This window comes from Tamandua tetradactyla, chromosome 2 (genome assembly GCF_023851605.1).
Source record: "Tamandua tetradactyla isolate mTamTet1 chromosome 2, mTamTet1.pri, whole genome shotgun sequence".
In the NCBI taxonomy this organism is placed as follows: domain Eukaryota; kingdom Metazoa; phylum Chordata; class Mammalia; order Pilosa; family Myrmecophagidae; genus Tamandua; species Tamandua tetradactyla.
Genome location: NC_135328.1, coordinates 194,516,928 through 194,541,408, shown reverse-complemented (window position 1 = coordinate 194,541,408; position 24,481 = coordinate 194,516,928). Strand labels below are relative to the sequence as shown.

General features: G+C 36.9%; 1 protein-coding gene across 1 annotated transcript in view; it reads left to right on the top strand.

Moving 5' to 3' along the window:
- Window positions 1-24,481, top strand: part of ZCCHC17 (zinc finger CCHC-type containing 17) — an 87,301-nt gene that overhangs the window by 21,546 nt on the left and 41,274 nt on the right. The window contains exons 2-3 of the mRNA XM_077150517.1: window positions 2,636-2,756; window positions 21,183-21,240. Coding sequence (XP_077006632.1) covers window positions 2,691-2,756; window positions 21,183-21,240 — 124 coding nt within the window. The 5' untranslated portion in view covers window positions 2,636-2,690. The remainder of the gene's footprint in view (window positions 1-2,635; window positions 2,757-21,182; window positions 21,241-24,481) is intronic.

The following is a 24,481-nucleotide window of genomic DNA, read 5'->3' as shown; positions in this document are numbered from 1 at the left end:
AGACTATTGGAAAATTATGTTTTCTGCAATGTTACCAGAATCAAGGCTCTGTTTATTCCCCACAAGACTTGCATAGAAAAATAAGGTATTATATTTTGTTTGTATATATTTGGTGTTTTGTATAATACCAGGAAACTCTAACTAAATTTACTCAATTTAGGGCATTAAATATCATGTACATCATAGTTTGAGACTGTTCACTCAAATAAGGCAATGAGTACTATTCTATCTAGATGTGTAAGTGTTTTTTTAAAATCACATGAAACGGTTTTTTTTATACTAAAAAGAGGAGGGAGATTTGTTTAAACAAATATTTCTAAAAGAAATATATACATAGTCCTGGAAATTATTTGTGGTAAGGAAATATTCTTTACTCCAGTTGCATTTCTCAGACAAAGTGGTGCATCTATGCTACCTCCTGTTTTGTCAACAAAGATGCTATTACCCTTTACATTTTTATATCATAATAGATTTTAAAAATCTAATGTTCTTTATTGCAAGACATCTTTTTGTTAACAAATTTGTTTCTTTTTAATGTTTTACCTAACATTTGACATGCTTACAGGACAGGTTTGCCTCTTTATTTAACATTGTAGAAATGTAATTAATAAATGATGCTCACTACACAATTTAGAATAGGTTTTCTCATATTCTCTTCCAAATTTGATCAGTTAGCAAAACTTAATACACCATTTGAAATATTTCTACATATGATGAGAATGTTTACAATTTAAATTTTAGAACTTGTTTTGGATGTGATTATATGTACGGAAATTGTGTAACACTATGCTCATGCTAAGAACCAACACAATGGGATTACTGAAATAAATGTGCTATGAGGAATGGAAAAAAAAAAGTAAAAATAGCAATACTAGACAATTTGTACATATCAAAATTAAAGGAAATAAGATCCCAGTCTCTAAAACTCCCTAGGATTAGAGTTGACTCTAAGAACACAATTTGAATAACAGTACATGGTATTAAAAGGATAGATACTGTATGATTTCACTATTATGATCTTGGTACATGTAAACTCAGGAACCTAGAGATACACTGAAGCTAGAAATGGCTGAATGGTTAGCTAATGAGGTTGAACTTAAATGTGAGGGAATGGATAGAAGTGAAGGCAGTTCATTAGTTGGTTTACAAGTAATATTGCCATATTGAAGGTGGACATGATTGAAAGGGGTTGTATCCCACTGATTAAAACTACAAATATAAATAAGTGCTTGCATAAACTATTTCAAAGTTATAAATCTTGTACAAAAAGTCAATGATAGAGGGTTATAGTGGGGAAACTACTATTGTATGCTGTGGCCTATATTTAACAGGAAGACATCAACAGTACCACAGCAATACCAGGGGTAAATAACAGGGCGGGGAAGGACAAGAGTTAAGGGGAGGTTTGGATTTTCTGTTTGGTGAAGTGTTTATCTGTTATTTTTCTCTTTGGAGCAGTGAAAATTGTCTAAAATTGAGAGTGTTGATGATTTACAACTAAGTATTGACAAAGTCCGTTGAGGAATAGGAAAAAAAATATGAAACTATTAAGTTTTGCCACCAGGAAACCCTTGATACTGTCTCAAATATCAAGTTAATAGGCCAAACCTTTGATCTTGAGGCTTGCTCTTGTGAAACTTACTTCTGTAGTGAAGAAACTAAGCCTGCCCATAGCTATGCCTGAGAGTTACTTCCAGAGGACCTCTTTTGTTGCTCAAATGTGGCCTCTCTCTCTAAGCCCAACTCTGCAAGGATAACCATTACCCTTCCCTCTACATGGGACATAATATCCAGGAGTGATAAGTCTTCCTGGCAATGTGGGCTATGACTCCTAGGGATGAGCCTGGCCCTGGCACCGTGGGATTGATAATGCTTTCCAGACGAAAAGGAGAAGAAGAAATTTAATAACATATCAGTGGCTGAGAAAGTTCAAATAGAGTTGAGAGGCTGTTCTGAAGGCTACTCTTTTGGAAGCTTCACCTAGATAGCGCTAATTACCACAGTGTGCCAAACCCCAACCAACACCATTCTGGTTAACCTTAAAGGACACCTAGGTCTCTATCTGAGATTATACAAAAGTTTTATGCACTGATATTACTTTCCAGAAACCTACAACTTCCAGATGGTTCCTAGGGCAGATAAATCCTGAAGCCAGGGGGTCCAGCCTCTCCAGAAACATCAGCTAATTCCAACTAATCCCATATTGTCGACACCCTTTTCCAACACGAAAAAGTTAGGATGGGCATAGCCCGAATACCCCTAAAGATTGAGAGAAGGATCAAAGGAAAAGGAGTGTAGCAGAGAAGATAGGATTTAACAAATGCACATAACTGCTGAATCATATTGATATAATTTTTTTTAGTCTCCAGTGTCTTGGAGCAGCTACAAGGAAAAACCTGAAATTGTGGAACTGTAACCCATATCAAAATTTGAAATCTGTTCTATAACTACTTGTTATAATGTACTTCAAAATATATTGCTTTTTTTATATATTATATTTCACAAAAAATGTTAAAAAGTGCATGGTATGAAGTCTAATGGTATTTTGTAGAGAATAGCTGTGAACTGTCTGCTCATTCATTTCTTCTTTAATGCGAATGTCTCTTTAATTGTTTGTCTTCTTTTTTTGTGACAGGACACTTGAATTAGCTTTAGCTGAAGAAAAATGGAGGAACCCTAGAACAGTAAGGATGAATTCAGGAAGACCCGAAACCATGGAAAACCTGCCTGCTCTCTACACTATTTTTCAGGGAGAGGTACATCCTTTTATGCTTTGAAAACCTAATATTAAGTATAGCTTAAGGGTGAAAAGCAGCTAGGTTTGCAAGCTTTGGAGTTGCCATTTGAGAATATCTTGAATATTACAGGTTAAATGGGAAGGATTATTGCAGCATCTGGCTTCCACATGTGCCTCCTTTAAGCTCCATACTTCTAACTGCATACTTGACTTCTTCATTTGGATACCTCATAGCATTTCAAAATTAGATTTTAAACTGAATTAATGATTTTCTTACCAAATCTGTTCCTCTTGAGTCTGTTCCATTCAACCCAAGCTAGAAATCTGGGCATTATTGATTCAATCTTCATTTCCATCCCCTCTCCACCCCCAGTACATCAGTAAGTTCTATCATTTCTATCTCCTAAATATATCTCCAGTTTGTATACTTCTTTATCTCCTTGATACCCCATTAGTTCAAGCTGTCCATCTTGTGTCTGATCTACTACAGTAGTCTCTTTACTTGGGTCCCTGCTTCTTTTGTAGCCTCTCTAATTTGTTCTTTATATGGCAGACATACTGCTTTTTGCTCACAGTTCTCCAGTGATTTCTCATACTTAAATACATCCAGACTTGTTTTCACGGCTCTTACATGACTAAACTTCTGTCTTCTTTGGCAGTGATGGTTTATTCTACTCCACCCATACTCCAGCTTCCTTACACCTCTGAGCACTCTAGGCTCATTTCCTCCTTAGGACTTTTGCACATACTAATCTATCAGTCACTCCCACCAACTTTTCTTCAGCTTATAGGTCTCAGCCATAATGTCTTCTCCTCAGAGGTCTTTCTTTTTCACCCTACTTAAATATGTACACCTGGTATTTATTTATTTACTTGTTTAATGTTCTTCCTCACATCACGCTAAACTCCTTGAGGGCAGAGCCATGAGTATGGCTGGTTCCAGTCCCAGCTCTTTTACTTACTGTGTGATACTTGAGTCCATCACTTAATTTCTTTGAGCTTCAGTTTTCTCATTTGTTAAATGAAGAGAATAATAACTTCTATAGCAGTGCTTTGATGTTTAAACAAGTTGTCATCTATAAAAGCATGGTTCCTGAGACATAGTAGTAGTTTTTTCAATTTATCTCCCTTTTCTTAAATCAGAAGTGAAGCCATTTCCAGACCACACACCTCTCCTCCAGAAAAAACATGTAGCAAAAAATTGTTTTCAGTGTCTTTTGAGTGTCTGGGGTATTTTAACTTTTATCATTCCTATCTCATTCATACTTTATGGTTGACAAAAGTTTCATCTAATAGAGTGAAGTCTCTGAGGACAGACTTTGCGATTATCAGGTGGTTATAAATAATTGTGGCTCTGGCTTCTAAGTTGATCCTAACTTGTAATGTGACAGCCAAGAGACAAAGGATAACAGCACTAACAAATAGCAAACAACTCTGCTTTTCATGGCCTCTGTCTTCTGTTTTGAAGGCCTGTTGTGTCCCTAAGGGTGCAGAAATATCAGGGCTCAGAAAAATGAAGTGGTAGCGCTGGAGGTAAAATTGATTCCTTTGATCATGAAACTCTCACTTGTAGGTGCTGCACAAAAGGGAAAGAGGAGCACTCTGCTCTCCACGCACTGACTCAGGGTTCTAGTAAGGTGGCTTCTAACCTATAGATGTTTTCCTTTATGAGAAGGGGCTTGAATTGTAGTGTAGGTTTTAGGTTTCATTTTACTATCAGGTAAGGCTGGGATGAGGAATGTTGTCAGAACTTTATAGTTCTGGTTTAGAATTTTAGGAGCATTTTTTGAAAAATTATGGTTTAGAAGTGACTGAAATTAGGGAACTAGAAATTTCATTTGGAATTTTCAACAAATTTGAAGGAGAAACTATTTTTAGAATATTCATTCAGCAAACATTTAACTAATACCTATTTGCAAAGAAGACTAGGTCACATTAAAAAAAATTGTAAGTCTAATGGTGCTAGAGTCCATTTTAAGCATGGTGGGGCATATGAACATAGCAGTGGAAATTGGGATTTGGCCCAGTCTTGCCATAGCCAAATAAATGCTGAGAGGAAACTGGTGTTGGTAAGGTAGAAATAGCACTGGGACAAGAAATCAGAAAACTTTTATTCTACATCTGGCCTTGCTACTTTCTAGGTTTATAACTTTGGGCAAGTAACTTAATGTCTCTGATCCTCAAATTCTTTATTTGCTTTATAGGGATAACTAGTTTCAAGCTAATGCAACCTTTAATCTGAAAATGGCAAATTCATTTTACCTAAACCTTAAGAACAGTTGAGATAATTATTGAATGTTTTTCCCTGAGCTGTTTGACTAATTATTCTTGGGATACTAGACAGACTGTGTAATCATCTATGGCAGGTACCATCCTGTTAATTTCACCTCTGACTGTACCCTAGGAAACACAGTGGTGGAAACATCTGGTGCTGGAAATAGGCCAGAATGCCTTTTCCTAATTGAACAGTTGAGTGCATCCATTCTGGAGCATATTTTAGCTTTTCCTTTTGGAAAAAGGAAAATTGAGGTCTTTTATGATATTTCCTCTAAAGACCATAAAGTGTCACTGGAGCTTCAGGATTAAAAAGTGAGCTTGTCTTAATTTATGGCAGCAAAGTGATTTGGGTTACAACTTCCAGATGCTACTTTTATATTTGTTAGATAATTACACCCTTTAATAATGCTGTTACACAATATGAAATTCTCAGCCCTTTTTCTAGAACTTGTAGCAAAAGCAAGTCAAAGTGTCTTCACTTGACCTAGAAAGAAGCAGCAATTTGATTTTATTGTAATTAAAAATGGAAAGTTTTACCTTCTTTATCGATAAGGCCCTATTTTATAGAGAGCAAATTGCTTCATGAACTTGGGTAAGCACTTTGTGTCTCTGTTCTTTGGTTTCCACATTTGAACAGAATTGGGCTTGCTAATTTAAAGTCCTTCCTCCAGCTTAACCATGCCTTAATAAGTACCAGTGGCTGTCTGATGATGTACTGTATTTTTAGGCCTGTCTGATGCTTCCCCCAGCATTGAGATGTCACTCAGTATAAAACAGGCATTTAGAGTTTTTGGTTCTCATCTTATATATTTTTTCCTTTAAAATTTTAAAATTTTATTTAATATTTATTTTTAATCTTGGTAAAATATACATAAAATAATCATATTAACCATTTTAAGTGGACACTTATTTGGTATTAAATACATCGACAATATTGTGTAACTTTTACCACTGTTTCCAAACTATTTTCATCAACCCAAACCCATTTGATAATAATTCTCTATTCTCTTCCTCCTCCCATCCCTGCTTTCTGTCTCTAAATTTGTTTATTCTGACTATTTCATGTAAGATAAATCATGCAGTATTTGTCCTTTTGTCTAGTTTATATCACTCAACATTATATCTACAAGGTTCATCCATGTTAATATGTGGCAACACTTTGACTTCTATTTCAGCTGAATAATACTCTATTGTGTGGATATACCCCTCTCTGTTTTTCTAGTCATCTGTTGATGGGTACTTGGGTTGCTTCTACTTTTTAACTATTGTGAATAATGCTGCAGTGAACACTGGTGTACAAATATCTGTTCAAGTTCCTCCTTTCAGCTCTTTGGGGTATATACCCAGGACTGGAATTGCTGGGTCATGTGTAATTCTGTAACCTTCTGTGGAACCACAAAACGGTTTTCACACAGGCTATACCATTTTACCCTGCCGCCAACAATGTGCAACGGTTCCTATTTCTCCACCTCCTTCTCAACATTTATTTTCAGTTTTTTTTAAATAATAACCATCCAAGTGGATGCAAAATTGCACCTTAATAGTTTTAATTTGCATTTCTTTAATGGCTGATGGATTTTGAACATCTTTTAATAATACTTATATTGACCATTTAAATGTCTTCTTTGGAGAAAGGCTATTCAAATCTTTGGCCCTTTTTTTTTAAACTTTTTTTTATTAATTAAAAAAAATTAGCAAACAAAACATTTAAATATCATTCCATTCTACATATACAATCAGTAATTCTTAATATCATCACATAGTTGCATATTCATCATTTCTTAGTACATTTGCATCGATTTAGAAAAAGAAGGAAAAGGACAACAGAAAAAGAAATAAAATGATAATAGAGAAAAAAAGACTATACGTACCATACCCCTTACCCCTCGCTTTCATTTACCACTATTTCAAACTGAATTTATTTTAACATTTGTTCCCCCTATTATTTATTTTTATTCCATATGTTCTACTCTTCTGTTGATATAGTAGCTAAAAGGAGCATCAGACATAAGGTTTTCACATTCACAGAGTCTCATTGTGAAAGCTATATCATTGTTCAATCATCCTTAAGAAACATGGCTACTGGAACACAGCACTACATTTTCAGGCAATTCCCTCCAGCCTCTCCACTACATCTTGAACAACAAGGTGATATCTACTTAATGCGTAAGAATAACCTCCAGGATAACCTCTGGACTCTGGAATCTCTCAGCCGTTGACACTTTGTCTCATTTTACTCTTCCCCCTTTTGGTCAAGAAGGTTCTCTCAGTCTCTTGATGTTAATTCTCAGCTCATTCTAGGGTTTTTCTCAGTCCTTTGATGCTGAGTCTCAGCTCATTCCCCCTTTTTTTTTTAACTGGATTGTTTATCTTTTTGTTCAGTTGTAGGAGTTCTTTATATATTCTGTTTATTAAAAACCTATCTAATATGTGGTTTCCAAATATTTTCTCCCATTCTATAGATTGTCTTTTTTTTCTGTAGATTGTCTTTTATATTTCTTGATACTGTCCTTTGATGCACAAAGGTTTTTAATTTTGATGAAATCCATTTTAACTCTTTTTTTCTTTTGTTTCAGTACTTTTTGTGTAAACTCTAAAAATCCACTGTAATTAATCCATTACTGTCTCTCTTTTTTTGTATTTAGTTGCTTTTTGTAATGTACGATTTTGATTCCTTCTTTCCTTTTCTCTGTATTTTTTAGTTATTTTAGTAATTCCTCTACTCCACAATGCCGGCACTATTTTTAGCATGAAGAAGTTAAAATGGTCATTGCCCAAATATCCCTGTAAACTAAGACAAAGATCAAATGAGAGGAAAGAGGTGTAACTGAGAAATTAGGATTTAACAAATGGCTGTGACTATTGACTCATTATATAGATATTTCTTCTTAGAGTCAAGTGTTTTAGAATACCCAGAAAGAAATACCTGAAATGCCTGATGTAGTTGAACTGTAATTCAGTAGTACTATCTTTGATAATGATTGTATAATTATATTGGGGGGAAAAAAGTCAGTTCCCCGTGTTTGTATGTGTCTGCTCCTGGATGTTTTGTTTTATTCTTCTGTTATATACACCCTGTCTTAGTTTGCCTACCTCTGCTGTATGTCTTAAAATTGGGTAGATTACAATGGTAAGGGGTATGGTTGTAAAGGGTTTTTATTTTTCTTTCTTTTTCTGAAGTAATGTAAATGGTCTAAAAATGATCATGAGGATGAATACACAACTATGTGATAATATTGTGAACCATTTGTTGTATACTTTGGATGAATTGTATGGTGTGTGAAGATATCTCAATAAAATTACATGAAAAAAATCTCTTTGTCTTTGAATTTTGACAATTTCACTATAATGTGTCTTAATTAAATCTCTTATATCTGCTTGGGGTTCATTGTGCATTCTGGGTGTATATATTCCTGTCTTTCATCAGATTTGGGAAGTTTTCATCCATTATTTCTTCAAATACTTTTTCTGTCTCTTCCTCAAAGACTTTTTCTGTCTCTTCCTCTCTCTTGTCCCTCAGGGATTCCAATGATACGTATGTTGGTATGGATGATGGTGTACCACAGGTCCGTTGGGCTCTGTTCATTTTTCTTCTTTTTGCTCTCCCACTGGATAATTTCAGTTGTCTTGTCTTCAGGCTCACTGATCCTTTCTTCTGCCTGTTCAAATCTGCTGTTGAATTTGTCTAGTGAGTTTTTCATTTCAATTCAATTACTGTACTTTTTAAATTTCAATTACTGTACCTTTCAGCTCCAAAATTTCTATTTGATTTCTTTTTTATAATTTCCATTCAGACAGTGTTAAGTCTTGAACTAATAGTTACAATGTATGAACTTCCTTAGGAATGGTTTTCTGGCAAATTCCTTTATTCTGGTGATTGGGGTATACTTTCCTGTTTCTTTATATGTTATGAAATTTTTTTGTTGAGAACTGGTTATTTTGAATGTTATGCTTTTATAACCCTGGAAATCTAGTTCTATTGCTCCTCTAAGATTGCCAGGTTGTTTTGTTGTTATTGTTGCTATTTGTTGAAGGTGTCAGTTTGTGACTTTTCTAAACTATTTTTGCTCCCAAACAGGGAATGGAAAGAGAAAAAAGGAAAAAAAAAAACAAACAAACAAAATAGATACATCCTCTTTGACTCATCTGCTATTTTTACCTGAGTAGGAATAGAACAGTGGCCACCCTCAGAGCCAGCCCCCACAGCTGTCTGAAATAGCTGATCAAAAACTGTCACACACACCCAAATATTGGAGATCTGAGTCCTTTTAGCCCACTATGACACCAGCAATCTACACCAGCCCAGGCTGCAGTCCCCACTAGTTGAATGGTAGCTACTTCTCAGAGGGTGAAATTCACCGATAGTTACTTCAATTTAGCAGTCTTCCTCCATCTCTTCCTTGGATGCTGCACATTGTTCCACTAGACTCCAGAGTTTTGAAATAGTTGATTCAGACAGTTCCTGCTAGTTCAATAGTAGTTTTAGTGGAGGAATTGATTCCTGAAACTTCCCATTCCACCATCTTTCCACAGTCCTTTTCTTCTTAATCCATTTAAAAATATATATTTTTATTGATGAAACTTAACGTACAAACATTCTTAACATACAAACATTCCATACATGGTGTATAGTCAGTGGCTCACAATATCATCACATAGTTGTGAATTCATCATCATGATCATTTTTTAGAATATTTGCAGAACTCCAGAAAAAGAAAGAAAAAAAAAAGAGAAAACTCATATATACCATACCCTTTACCCATCCCTCTCTTTGACCACTATTATTTCCATCTACCCAATTTATTTTAACCTTTGTCTCCCCTATTGTTTATTTTTTATCCGTATTTTTTACTCATCTGTCCATACCCTAGATAAAAGTAGCATCAGACACAAGGTTTTCATCATCACACAGTCACATTATAAAAAGCTATATCATTATACAATCATCTTCAAGAAACAAGGCTAGTGAAACACAGCTCTACGGTTTCAGGTACTTCCCTTTAGCCACTCCAATACACCATAAACTAAAAAGGGATATCTATATAATGCATAAAAGTAACCTCCAGGATAACCTCTTGACTCTATTTGAAATCTCTCAGCCACTGACACATGATTTTTTCTCATTTCTCTCTTCCCCCTTTTGGTCAAGAAGGTTTTCTCAGTCCCTTGATGCTCGGTCCTGGCTGACACCAGGTTTTCTGTCCCTTATTGCCAGGGAGATTTACACCCCTGAGAGTCATGTCCCATGTAGGGTGGGAGGCAGTGATTTCACCTGCAGAGCTGGCTTAGAGAAAGGGACCACATCTGAATAACAAAAAAGGTTCTCTGGGGATGAATCTTAGGCCTAATTTTAAGTAGGCTTAGCCTATCTTGCAGGAATAAGTTTCATAGGGGTGAACCCCAAGATCAAGGGCTTGGGCTATTAATTTGGTTGTCCCCATTGCTTGTGAGAATATCAGAAGTTCTCCAAATGGGGAAATTGAATATTTCCCCCTTTCTTCCCATTTCCCCAAGGGGGACTATGTAACTACTTCTTTATTCACTGTTCAGATCACCCTGGGATTTATTCATCCCATCACACTAACCTGAACAAACCAGAAAAATCTCATGCTCTATTCAAGATTCCATTTACTTATGATGTTCAGCTGAACTGACCATACAAGTTAAATTAGGAAATGTACTACCCAAACTATAAATTTGCACCAAATAAACATCTCTCCCTTTGGTTTCACACAGAAGTTAAAGTTTTAAAATATGGACTCTATCGGCCTTTACCAATCTTCTGGTATAACTTAGTCCTGTCCATCTCTGCTTGATGTCTGATCACTTTTTCAACTTTTTAAACAGTTCCTGAATAGGGTACTGCTGGCTTTCTTAGTTTCAGAGCTCTAACTCTTGAGTTTCATGTGTCACATAAATACCTGAAGTTTCTGGGAAAGACCATGTTATATACAAATAACTCAGTATCTCAGAATTTAGAATTACGAGTTACACCTCCTGAATATATATGACTGCTGTAAGAGCTTAATCTAGGACCCTTTACAGTAAACCCTAACCTGATAACCCATGCTCTCTACTTTAGTTCACCGAATTTTTATGTTATAGTTAGTCCATATGATTGAGGCATGATAATGTTTGTCTTTTTGTTTCTGACATTTCATTCAACATGCAGCTTTTAAGGTTCATTCATCTAGTTTCATGCCTTACAACTTCATTCCTTCTTGGGCTGCTCAGTAGTCCATTGTTTGTATATACCATAGTTCAGGATCATATGGCAAACGCACCGCTAGCCTCCCATGGAACCACCACACTCCCCTTCAAGGGGCTGCACCTCTCATTTCCCTACCGACAGTGAAAAGGTACATCTTTTTCTCTGCCTTTTCTCTAGCACGTGTTTTGTTGCAGGCAGCCCCTGTTTGTTAAAGCCACCTTGCAGCAGGCTTGCCCCTGTTTACTCAGGCCATTCCCTATTGAAAAATCTCCCAGGCACCGAGGATGGTCAATAGACAGGATAAGAGAAGTCCCTGTCAAGCCCCCTCCCCCCAACCACTCATCTGCTTCTGTAAACCCAACTTTGTGCACTTCCCGATTTAAATCAGCCAATTGTTTACCTTGTCTTTCGCATGTCATCCTGTCTACAAAAACTGATGTTAACCTTTTGTTCAGGGCTCAGACTTTCAGAGACTACTAGACTAAGACCTATGGCCATAGACAATAAAACCTACTTCCTGAGAATTCAGAGCCCCGGCCCAGGTTTGTTCTGTTTCTACATAACATTCTGGGACGCTTCCAGTCTTGTCCCTGTTTCATGCAACAGTTTCTGTTCGTTTTTTTAAGCAGTTTTATTCACATATCATACAATCCAGCCTAAGTGTGTAGATGTGCCTTCACTACCACACTTTATCTGAAGACGTTTCCTTTTCTTCCACAAAGAATCTATGCCCCTTCCCCAATCCCCCCCCCCCCCCAGCCTGTTTACATTTAGTTTTGGCATAATGCTTTTGTTACATTCAGTGGAAACATACTACAGTGTTACTGTTGGCTACAGACCCTAGTTTACACTGATTGAACTTTTTCCCATATACCATCTATTTTCAATACCCTGCAATACTGACATTCCTTTTTTCTTCCTCATGCAAGATCTTTTTAAATTTGTACAAGTAATCACCATCATTGTACACTCTAGGCATCCTACATTATACCGTCTCAGTCTTTATGCTATATTTTTCTTTCTGGTCTTAACCCATTTTTTTTTTTATTAATTAACAGAAAAAAAGAAATTAACCCAACATTTAGAAATCATACCATTCTACATATGCAATCAGTAATTCTTAACATCATCATATAGATGCATGATCATCGTTTCTTAGTACATTTGCATTGGTTTAGAAGAACTAGCAACACAACAGAAAAAGATATAGAATGTTAATATAGAGAAAAAAATAAAAGTAATAATAGTAAAAAAAAAAAAAAGACAAACAAACAACCAGACGGACAAAAACAAAAAACAAAGAAACAAAAAAAACAAAAACCTATAGCTCAAATGCAGCTTCATTCATTAACCCATTTTTAATGTTGTATTATCTTGGAAGTACTAATTAACGTGCTCTTTTCCCAATATCCCGGTTAAAAATGGGGAGAATGAAAGTTTGAAAGTTTTTATCTATTTCCATCCAAAAATTGAAGTGAGCAATGTTGATACTTGGTGAAATAGAAGGCACTGGCCAGGAGTTGAGACCGAAGTTCTGTCCGTAGTTTATGTCTAAGTTACTTGTGTGCCTTAGTTACTACAGCACTGTTTTCTGGAGCTTTGAGAAAGATGATTCTGGCAGTTCATTTGGTACTTAAAGCTTCAGTGGAAGTGACTCACACCTGTCTTCATGACCAGAAACCCTCTCCTAGGTATTTACCTGATTTCTTTATTAGATTTTGTCCCTTTCTGGCTCTGTCAGCATGCTAGGGAATTCCATTTCCTCTCCCTCCCACCAGCATCAGTCTTAATTATTTTTTAATAGCTGCAATTCATTGGATATACATTAGGTGGCAGATACTAGTGCTAGGTACTTGATGTACATCTGTTATCTGTTGTAGCAAAGTGAGTACAAATGGGAACTTAGGTCTTGAAAGGCAAGTCAAGATCCCACAGGTAGAAAGAACCTCAGTGAGATCCCATTTCACTCACACTAGGATGGCTATTATTTAAAAAATGGAAAATAACAACTGTTGCCAAGGATGTAGAGAAATTGGAACCCATGTGTGTTACTGGTGGAAATATAAATTGGCGCAGCCACTGTGGAAGACAGTTTGGCAATTCCTCAAAAAAGTTAAGCATAGAATTATCATAATGACCTGGCAATTCCAATCCAAACCCCAAAAAATTGAAAACAGGGAATCAGATACTTGTTCAGCAATATTCATAACAATGTTCACAATACCCAAAAGGTGGAAATAATCCAAGTCTCCATCGGAAGATAAATGAATAAACCAAATGTGGTATGTCCATGCAGTAGAACATTATTGAGCCATAAAAGGAACAAAATTCTGATGTATACTACAATATGGATGAACCTTGAAGACATCATGTTAAATGAAATGATCCAGAAACAAAAGGACACATACTGTACAATTTTACTTATATGAAATAACAGGAACATGAAAGTTTTTAGAGACAGGAAGACTGCAGGTTTCCAGAAGCAGGGTCTGGGGAATAAATGCATAATGGGTACAGGGTTTCTCTTTGGGATGATGGAGAAGTTTCAGTAGTAGATGGTGGTACTGGTAGCACAATATTGTTAATTAACACCACTGAATTGTAAATTTAGAAATAGTTATAAAGTTTTATATATGTTCTACCACAATAAATAAAAATACATTTAAAAAAGAAAAAATGCCACAGGCAGTAAGTGATTGAGTTCAGATAAGAAGCTATACCTCTTTTCCTCCAAAGCCTGTGCTTTTACTATAATTACAGTTCTACACCATAAAAACCTATCATATATACTTCCTTAGGTGGTTCCCAGTAGCAGATACTATATCTAATGTTACATTGACTTTGGCCTTTAAAATTTTACAGTTAAAAGGAACCTATGAGCAGCTTTGGTGTAAAGACTCCATGGCCTCAAATCCGAGCTCTGTTACTACTTTGGACTTTGGTCAGTAACTTCATCTCTTAATGGATCTGTGTTGCCACCTGTAGAATGGGGATAATAATAGTACCATACATCATATGATAATATTAGTTATGATTCCCCAAGATGAAACAACTAATTAAAGACACTGAAAAGGATAAAGTTTCTTTGTGTAAGCCTGCATGGAATATTTTAATGAATTTAGCAATAAATATACTATGTAGTGATAACTTTAATAGTATTCCACAGATGTGAAACTAGGCTAAAGAAAAGGGGCCAAAGAGAGAGGTAGATGCTGGGATAGTGAGTCGTTCATCTGGCAAGGACTCTGGGTCTTTCATCACTAATATTTTATTGATTGCTTGTTAGATAGACCGATCAAGCCTCTAATTCTTCATGTTGGATCAGCTCTGCAAAAGACTTGGGGATAAATCTTTTTCTCTCACAGAGTCTGAAGAATGTTTTTTCTCTCTGAGTCTGCATATTTTTTTTTCTAGGTTTTTTTTTTATTAATTAAAGAAAAAAAGAAATTAACACAACATTTAGAAATCATTCCATTCTACATATGCAATCAGTAATTCTTAATATCATCACATAGATGCATGATCATCATTTCTTAGTACATTTGCATCGATTTAGGAAAAGAACTAGCAAAACAACAGAAAAAGATATAGAATGTTAATATAGAGAAAAAAATAATAATAGTAAAAAAAAAGACACAAACAAACAAAAAAAACATAGCTCAGATGCAGCTTCATTCAGTGTTTTAACATGATTACTTTACAATTAGGTATTATTGTGCTGTCCATTTTTGAGTTTTTTTATCTAGTCCTGTTGCACAGTCTGTATCCCTTCAGCTCCAATTACCCATTATCTTACCCCCTGTTTCTAACTCCTGCTGGTCTCTGTTACCAATGACATATTCCAAGTTTATTCTCGAATGTCGGTTCACATCAGTGGGACCATACAGTATTTGTCTTTTAGTTTTTGCCAAGACTCACTCAGCATAATGTTCTCTAGGTCCATCCATGTTATTACATGCTTCATAAGTTTATTCTGTCTTAAAGCTGCATAATATTCCATCGTATGTATATACCACAGTTTGTTTAGCCACTCGTCTGTTGATGGACATTTTGGCTGTTTCCATCTCTTTGCAATTGTAAATAACGCTGCTATAAACATTGGTGTGCAAATGTCCATTTGTGTCTTTGCCCTTAAGTCCTTTGAGTAGATACCTAGCAGTGGTATTGTTGGGTCATATGGCAATTCTATATTCAGCTTTTTGAGGAACCGCCAAACTGCCTTCCACAGTGGTTGCACCATTTGACATTCCCACCAACAGTGGATAAGTGTGCCTCTTTCTCCGCATCCTCTCCAGCACTTGTCATTTTCTGTTTTGTTGATAATGGCCATTCTGGTGGGTGTGAGATGATATCTCATTGTGGTTTTGATTTGCATTTCTCTAATGGCCAGGGACATTGAGCATCTCTTCATGTGACTTTTGGCCATTTGTATTTCCTCCCCTGAGAGGTGTCTGTTCAAGTCTTTTTCCCATTTTGTAATTGGGTTGGCTGTCTTTTTGTTGTTGAGTTGGACAATCTCTTTATAAATTCTGGATACTAGACCTTTATCTGATATGTCATTTCCAAATATTGTCTCCCATTGTGTAGGCTGTCTTTCTACTTTCTTGGTGAAGTTCTTTGATGCACAAAAGTGTTTAATTTTGAGGAGCTCCCATTTCTTTCTTTCTTTCTTCAGTGCTCTTGCTTTAGGTTTAAGGTCCATAAAACCGCCTCCAATTGTAAGTTTCATAAGATATCTCCCTACATTTTCCTCTAACTGTTTTATGGTCTTAGACCTAATGTTTAGATCTTTGATCCATTTTGAGTTAACTTTTGTATAGGGTGTGAGATACGGGTCCTCTTTCATTCTTTTGCATATGGATATCCAGTTCTCTAGGCACCATTTATTGAAGAGACTGTTCTGTCCCAGGTAAGTTGGCTTGACTGCCTTATCAAAGATCAAATGTCCATAGATGAGAGGGTCTATATCTGAGCACTCTATTCGATTCCATTGGTCGATATATCTATCTTTATGCCAATACCATGCTGTTTTGACCACTGTGGCTTCATAATATGCCTTAAAGTCTGGCAGCGTGAGACCTCCAACTTTGTTTTTTTTCCTCAAGATACTTTTAGCAATTCGGGGCAACCTGCCCTTCCAGATAAATTTGCTTATTGGTTTTTCTATTTCTGAAAAATAAGTTGTTGGGATTTTGATTGGTATTGCATTGAATCTGTAAATCAATTTAGGTAGGATTGACATCTTAACTATATTTAGTCTTCCAATCCATGAACACGGTATGCCCTTCCATCTATTTAGGTCTTCTGTGATTTCTTTTAACAGTTTTTTTTAGTTTTCTTTGTATAGGTTTTTTGTCTCTTTAGTTAAATTTATTCCTAGGTATTCTTTTAGTTGCAATTGTAAATGGGATTCGTTTCTTGATTGCCCCCTCAGCTTGTTCATTGCTAGTGTATAGAAATGCTACAGATTTTTGAATGTTGATCTTGTAACCTGCTACTTTACTGTACTCATTTATTAGCTCTAGGAGTTTTGTTGTGGATTTTTCCGGGTTTTCGACGTATAGTATCATATCGTCTGCAAACAGTGATAGTTTTACTTCCTTTCCAATTTTGATGCCTTGTATTTCTTTTTCTTGTCTAATTGCTCTGGCTAGAACCTCCAACACGATGTTGAATAATAGTGGTGATAATGGACATCCCTGCCTTGTTCCTGATCTTAGGGGGAAAGTTTTCAATTTTTCCCCATTGAGGATGATATTAGCTGTGGGTTTTTCATATATTCCCTCTATCATTTTAAGGAAGTTCCCTTGTATTCCTATCTTTTGAAGTGTTTCCAACAGGAAAAGATGTTGAATCTTGTCAAATGCCTTCTCTGCATCAATTGAGATGATCATGTGATTTTTCTGCTTTGATTTGTTGATATGGTGTATTACATTAATTGATTTTCTTATGTTGAACCATCCTTGCATACCTGGGATGAATCCTACTTGGTCATGATGTATAATTCTTTTAATGTGTTGTTGGATACGATTTGCTAGAATTTTGTTGAGGATTTTTGCATTTATATTCATTAGAGAGATATGGCCTGTAGTTTTCTTTTTTTTGTAATATCTTTGCCTGGTTTTGGTATGAGGGTGATGTTGGCTTCATAGAATGAATTAGGTAGTTTTCCCTCCACTTCGATTATGTTGAAGAGTTTGAGGAGAGTAGGTACTAATTCTTTCTGGAATGTTTGATAGAATTCACATGTGAAGCCGTCTGGTCCTGGACTTTTCTTTTTAGGGAGCTTTTGAATAACTAATTCAATCTCTTTACTTGTGATTGGTTTGTTGAGGTCGTCTATTTCTTCTTGAGTCAAAGTTGGTTGTTCATGTCTTTCCAGGAACCTGTCCATTTCATCTAAATTGTAGTATTTATTAGCGTAAAGTTGTTCATAGTATCCTGTTATTACCTCCTTTATTTCTGTGAGGTCAGTAGTTATGCCTCCTCTTCCATTTCTGATCTTATTTATTTGTATCCTCTCTCCTCTTCTTTTTGTCAGTCTTGCTAAGGGCCCATCAATCTTACTGATTTTCTCATAGAACCAACTTCTGGCCTTATTGATTTTCTGTATTGTTTTCATGTTTTCAATTTCATTTATTTCTGCTCTAATCTTTGTTATTTCTTTCCTTTTGCTTGCTTTGGAATTAGTTTGCTGTTCTTTCTCCAGTTCTTCCAAATGGATAGTTAATTCCTGAATTTTTGCCTTTTCTTCTTTTCTGATATAGGCATTTAGGGCAATAAATTTCCCTCTTAGCACTGCCTTTGCTGTGTCCCATAAGTTTTGATATGTTGTGTTTTTGTTTTCATTCACCTCGAGGTATTTGCTAATTTCTCTAGCAATTTCTTCTTTGACCCAGTCGTTGTTTAGGAGTGTGTTGTTGAGCCTCCACGTATTTGTGAATTTTCTGGCACTCCGCCTATTATTGATTTCCAACTTCATTCCTTTATGATCCGAGAAAGTGTTGTGTATGATTTCAATCTTTTTAAATTTGTTAAGACTTGCTTTGTGACCCAGCATATGGTCTATCTTTGAGAATGATCCATGAGCACTTGAGAAAAAGGTGTATCCTGCTGTTGTGGGATGTAATGTCCTATAAATGTCTGTTAAGTCTAGCTCATTTATAGTAATATTCAGATTCTCTATTTCTTTATTGATCCTCTGTCTAGATGTTCTGTCCATTGATGAGAGTGGTGAATTGAAGTCTCCAACTATTATGGTATATGTGTCTATTTCCCTTTTCAGTGTTTACAGTGTATTCCTCACGTATTTAGGGGCATTCCGGTTCGGTGCATAAATATTTATGATTGTTATGTCTTCTTGTTTAATTGTTCCTTTTATTAGTAGATAGTGTCCTTCTTTGTCTCTTTTAACTGTTTTACATTTGAAGTCTAATTTGTTGGATATTAGTATAGCTACTCCTGCTCTTTTCTGGTTGTTATTTGCATGAAATATCTTTTCCCAACCTTTCACTTTCAACCTATGTTTATCTTTGGGTCTAAGATGTGTTTCCTGTAGACAGCATATAGAAGGATCCTGTTTTTTAATCCATTCTGCCAATCTATGTCTTTTGATTGGGGAATTCAGTCCACTCACATTTAGTGTTATTACTGTTTGGATAATATTTTCCTCTAACATTTTGCCTTTTGTATTATGTACATCATATCTGATTTTCCTTCTTTCTACACTCTTCTCCATACCTCTCTCTTCTGTCTTTTCGTATCTGACTCTAGTGCTCCCTTTAGTATTTCTTGCAGAGCTGGTCTTTTGGTCACAAATTCTCTCAGTGACTTTTTGTCTGAGAATGTTTTAATTTCTCCCTCATTTTTGAAGGACAATTTTACTGGATATAGGAGTCTTGGTTGGCAGTTTTTCTCTTTTAGTAACTTAAATATATCATCCCACTGTCTTCTAGCTTCCATGGTTTCTGCTGAGAAATCTACACATAGTCTTATTGGGTTTCCCTTGTATATGATGGATTGTTTTTCTCTTGCTGCTTTCAAGATCCTCTCTTTCTCTTTGACCTCTGACATTCTAATTAGTAAGTGTCTTGGAGAACGCCTATTTGGGTCTATTCTCTTTGGGGTGCGCTGCACTTCTTGGATCTGTCATTTTAGGTCCTTCATAAGAGTTGGGAAATTTTCAGTGATAATTTCTTCCATTAGTTTTTCTCCTCCTTTTCCCTTCTCTTTTCCTTCTGGGACACCCACAACACGTATATTTCTGCGCTTCATATTGTCGTTCAGTTCCCTGATCCCCTGTTCAAATTTTTCCATTCTTTTCCCTATAGTTTCTGTTTCTTTTTGGAATTCAGATGTTCCATCCTCCAATTCACTAATTCTAGCTTCTGTCTCTTTAAATCTACCATTGTAGGTATCCATTGTTTTTTCCATCTTTTCTTCTTTGTCCTTCACTCCCATAAGTTCTGTGATTTATTTTTTCAGTTTTTCTATTTCTTGTTTTTGTTCAGCCTATGTCTTCTTCATGTCCTCCCTCAATTTATCAATTTGGTTTTTGAAGAGGTTTTCCACTTCTGTTCATATATTCAGCATTAGTTGTCTCAGCTCCTGTATCTCATTTGAACTATTGGTTTGTTCCTTTGACTGGGCTGTATTTTCAATTTTCTGAGCGTGATCCGTTATCTTCTGCTGGCGTCTGGGCATTTAATCAGATTTCCCTGGGTGTAAGACCCCGCAGGTTGAAAGATTTTTCTGTGAAATCTCTGGGCTCTGTTTTTCTTATCCTGCCCACTAGGTGTCGCTCGTGGCGCTCATCTGTCTGCGGGTCCCACCAGTAAAAGATGCTGTGGCTCCTTTAACTTTGGAAAACTCTCGCTGTGGGGTGGGTCGCCAGCCGAAGCGGCTTGAGGGAGTGCCAATCCGAATCTCCCAGCCGGCCCGGGGATCTGCGTGCCGGGAGGGTCGCTGGCCTCCGCGGCTTGGGGGAGCGCCTGTCCAAATTTCCCAGCCGGCCTGGGGCGCCAATCCTGGCTGGGGCGTGCCAGCCGCCGCGGCTTGGGGGAGTGCCTATCCACCATTCCCAGCCAGACCGGGAAGCCACGTGTTTGGAAGGGACCCCGGTCGCCATTCTCCGCGGCTTGGGGATCTCCGATCAAATTCTCCCAGCCGGCCTGGGAAGGAGGGAGGGAGGGACTCTGGCCGCCTGCCGCCCCGGCCCGGAGAAGCCCACTCCCCTCGGCAATCTCACCGGAGCGGATTCTCCCAGCCAGTCAGCCGTTCCAGAATGGGGTACGCTGTCTTCTCGGTCTCTGTCATGGCTCCGGGAGCTGTTCTGTATCATTTCTACTTCTCTAGTAGCTGTTCTGGAGCAGGAACTAAGACCCGCGCGTCTTACAATGCTGCCATCTTCTCCAGAAGTCAGCTCCAATATTGCACGTGGCTCAAGTACTCCACGAGTTCTGAGTCTGCATATTGGCTTTTGCTTTAATTGTCTTGAGAAAACCCATCAGGTTTGAAGTGAAAAAGATCAGGCTCTATTCTCAGGTTTGATTTGAAGTTTAGCACAAAGGTATCTCCTATATGATCCATCACAACTTATTAATGTTCCTTTATTGGGATATGAGGATCCTAGCCCTCGCTAATGTCAAGTGTAGCATTATCATGTGATTTTCTGATGTTTGTTCCTGTTCATGTGCATCCTTTGGGGATTTTGTTAAGTATGGCATTAGGACTTTCCTAGGTACGGTCATATCATCTGAAAGCAGACCATTCTCACCAGTGTTTAAATGTTACTTCTCAGTCTGAGTTCAAAATGAACATAAAGAATGTTTGATGGAACATCACTTTTAGGTAATTTTGCAGAAGAAACAGGCAGTCATTACCAAGTAGAAATTTAGGGAGACTAGGTTAAATGCCAGAGATTTTCATTTGTATGACACTAAATTTTTTCCTTTATAGGTTGCTATGGTGACAGATTATGGAGCATTTATCAAAATCCCAGGCTGTCGGAAGCAAGGTGAGCCTATAACTTATAATTCATGCCTCTCATTCTATTCTTTCTACCTATATTCTTTATTGTCATCTGCACTACATCCTCATTACAGGCTCTACATTTATCAGTCAGGAGTTTGTTTGTTTGGTGTTTTAGTTTGCTAAAGCTGCTGGAATACAATATACTGGAAATAGATTGGCTTTTTTTTTACAAAGAGGATTTATTAAGTTACATGTTTACAGTTTTGAAGCCATGAATACGTCCACATTAAGGCATCAACAAGAGAGTGCTTTCACTCACAAAGGCTGATCATGTGCAGGGTTTCTCTGTCACATGGAAAGGTACATGGCTATGTCTGCTGGCCCATTGCTCCCAGGTTTTGTTGCTTTTGGCTCCTGATTCCAGTGGCCTTCACTCTGAGCATCTGTGGGCCCTCACTTTGCTTCTTTGGGGGAAAACACTGGGTTTCATCTCTTAGCATCTCCAATTGTCTTTGTCTGGATTCCTAGCCCAGTGGGCTTTCTACTATACAACACTGCTAATGGATCCCAAGACTCGACTAGTTAACTCCTTATGCTAAAATAAGTTAAAGATTTATTGAAGATTTTACTGTAAAAAAATGTAAACATTTTATATTATTATTATTAGAGGAAAATATAGATGAATATTTGACTACATAAAAAAACTTTATTGCAAAATTAATCATAAAATTAATTTGGGAGAAAGAGTTCACAATACATATGACAAAGGGCTAAAAAAAGGAAACAGGTAAGTAGGAAAAGAAGCTGTGGATATGAAGACAACTCACAGAAAGAAAAAGATCAGTTGATTAGAAAATATATTGAAAGATGCTCACTCTCATTACTGATGAAAAAGTAAATTAAACTGGCACATCATTGTTATCCGAAACTACTCAGAATAAAAAGGAATGAGAATGACCTGGATGGATCTGTATAGAATCAGGTTGCATGAAAGTTGCCTTAATTTTTTTTTTTTTTTTTTTTGGTTTTGAGAGAGTTGTAGATTCACATGCAATAATAAGAAATAATACAGAGAGATTCTGTGTAACTTTTACCTTAGATTACTACAGTGGTAGTGTTTCACAAAACTGTAGTACACTATCATAACCACAATGTTGATATTGATATAATTCACCATTCTTGTTCAGATTTCTGAGTTTTACTTGCTCATTTTTGTTTGTGTGTGTATATATTTAATTCTGTGTAGTTTTGTTACATGTGTTGGTTCATTGCAGTGAAGATATAGAACAATTCCATTAGCACAAGTATCCTTCAAATTATTTCCCTCCCACACCCCTTTCCTGTCCTTAATCCCTGTCAACCACTAATCTGTCAGTTCAAGAAGGTTAGATAAGCTGTTTACAAATCTGATAAGGGAATATCATCCAGAATATACAAAGAACCCTTACACCTCAACAATAATAAGACAAATAACCCAATTTAAAAATGGGGAGAGCTTCCAAAATGGAAGATTAGGGAGGTAATGGCAGAATCTCCTTCTCTCCCAAAAGTAGCAAGCAACTGTCTGGATCAACTGTTTGGGGACCAAGGGACCATGGGAGGTCAGTATAGCACCCAGGTAAGTGTGGGACAAAGAGACTGAGAAACACAGTCAGAGACTCAGTAATTCTGACCATGGCTTCTGGTGCCCACCCTTCCACCCCCTGAGGGAAGCAGCAGCGGATGGCCTGATCATGACCTGGAAATGGCTGAGAACTGGGATGGCTGTGGGAGTCAACTGCCCCAAGTACACAGGTAGACATAGCCCAAAACTAAGCCGGATATTGACCAGCAGAGTGAGAACACGGGATCCCTGAAGTTTCAGCTCCTCCAGTCAAGTACCTTCAGGCACCATATTTCAACTGCTTCAGAGGTAGGTTTGGCAAAAGCCTATCTTCCTAGGGCTGAGGGGAATAGGTAACCAAAGAGTGCCTTCTGCTGAGTAGGTTGGAAAGTGCAGGGGAAAAAAAGGCCTTTTTGGAATCTTTCAGGACCCTCTCACAGGACCTACTGGATCTGGTCTACGCCTGCTGCACAGGCACCCAGCCATTTTGTCTGTGGAATACTGATGATACAACTATCAAAGAACAGCCTTAATACAAACTGAATTGACAACAAAATCCTAGACAAGAGAGAGAAATTGATCTTCAGAATAAACCTGTCAGCATGCTCAGATGACCAGATAATCAGCAAAAATGGAATACTAAAATGCAGGAAGATATGTCCCAGTCAAAGGAAGAAATTAAAAAGTAGGAGAAGATACAGAATTTGAAACAACCAATCAAAGATGTTCAAACAAATCTAAACAAATTCAACACGGTGGCTAAAAATATAAGAGGTATTAAAAAGACATTGAGGGAACATAAAGAAGAACTTGAAAGAATGCCCAGAAAAATAATATGTTATAGAAATGAAAGATGCTATAGATGAAATTTAAAATGCACTAGAGACACAGCAGCAAGCTGAAGAGGCAATATAAAGGATGACCAATCTAGAAGAGCATCTGAATTCATATAGACAAAAGAATAAGTAGAGAAAAAAATGAAAAATTTGAGCAGGGTCTCAGGTAAATGAATAACAACACAAAGCATGCAAAATACCATCAAGGGTGTTCCAAAAGGAGAAGTGAAAAGGGCTAGGAAAAATATTTGAGGAAATAATGGTGTTCTAGCAGAATGGCTTTTAAAAAGGGGAATTTAATAAGTTGTAAATTAACAGTTTTTAGGCCATTAAAATTAGAGCAAGTCTATAAAAATGTCCAATCTAAGGCATCCAGGGAAAGATACATTGGTTCAAGAAGGCCGATGAAGTTCAGGTTTTCTCTCTCAAGTAGAAAGGCACGTGGCAAACACAGCATCATCTGCTAGCTTTTTCTCCTGGCTTCCTGTTTCATGAAGCTCCCTGGGAGGCATTTTCCTTCTTCATCTCCAAAGGTTGCTGGCTGGTGGACTCTCTGCTTCTCATGGCTATGTCATTCTCTGCTCTCTCAGAATCTCCTTTTCTCCAAAATGTCTCCTCTTTTATAGGATTCCAGTAAACTAATCAAGACCCACCTGAATGGGTGGAGACATATGTCCACCTAATCCAGTTTAACAACCACTCTTGATTAAGTCACATCTCCTGGGAGATGATCTAATTACAGTTTCAAACATACAGTACTGTATTAGTTAGGGTTCTCTAGAGAAACAGAATCAACAGGGAACACTCATAAATATAAAATTTATAAAATTGTCTCATGTGACCAT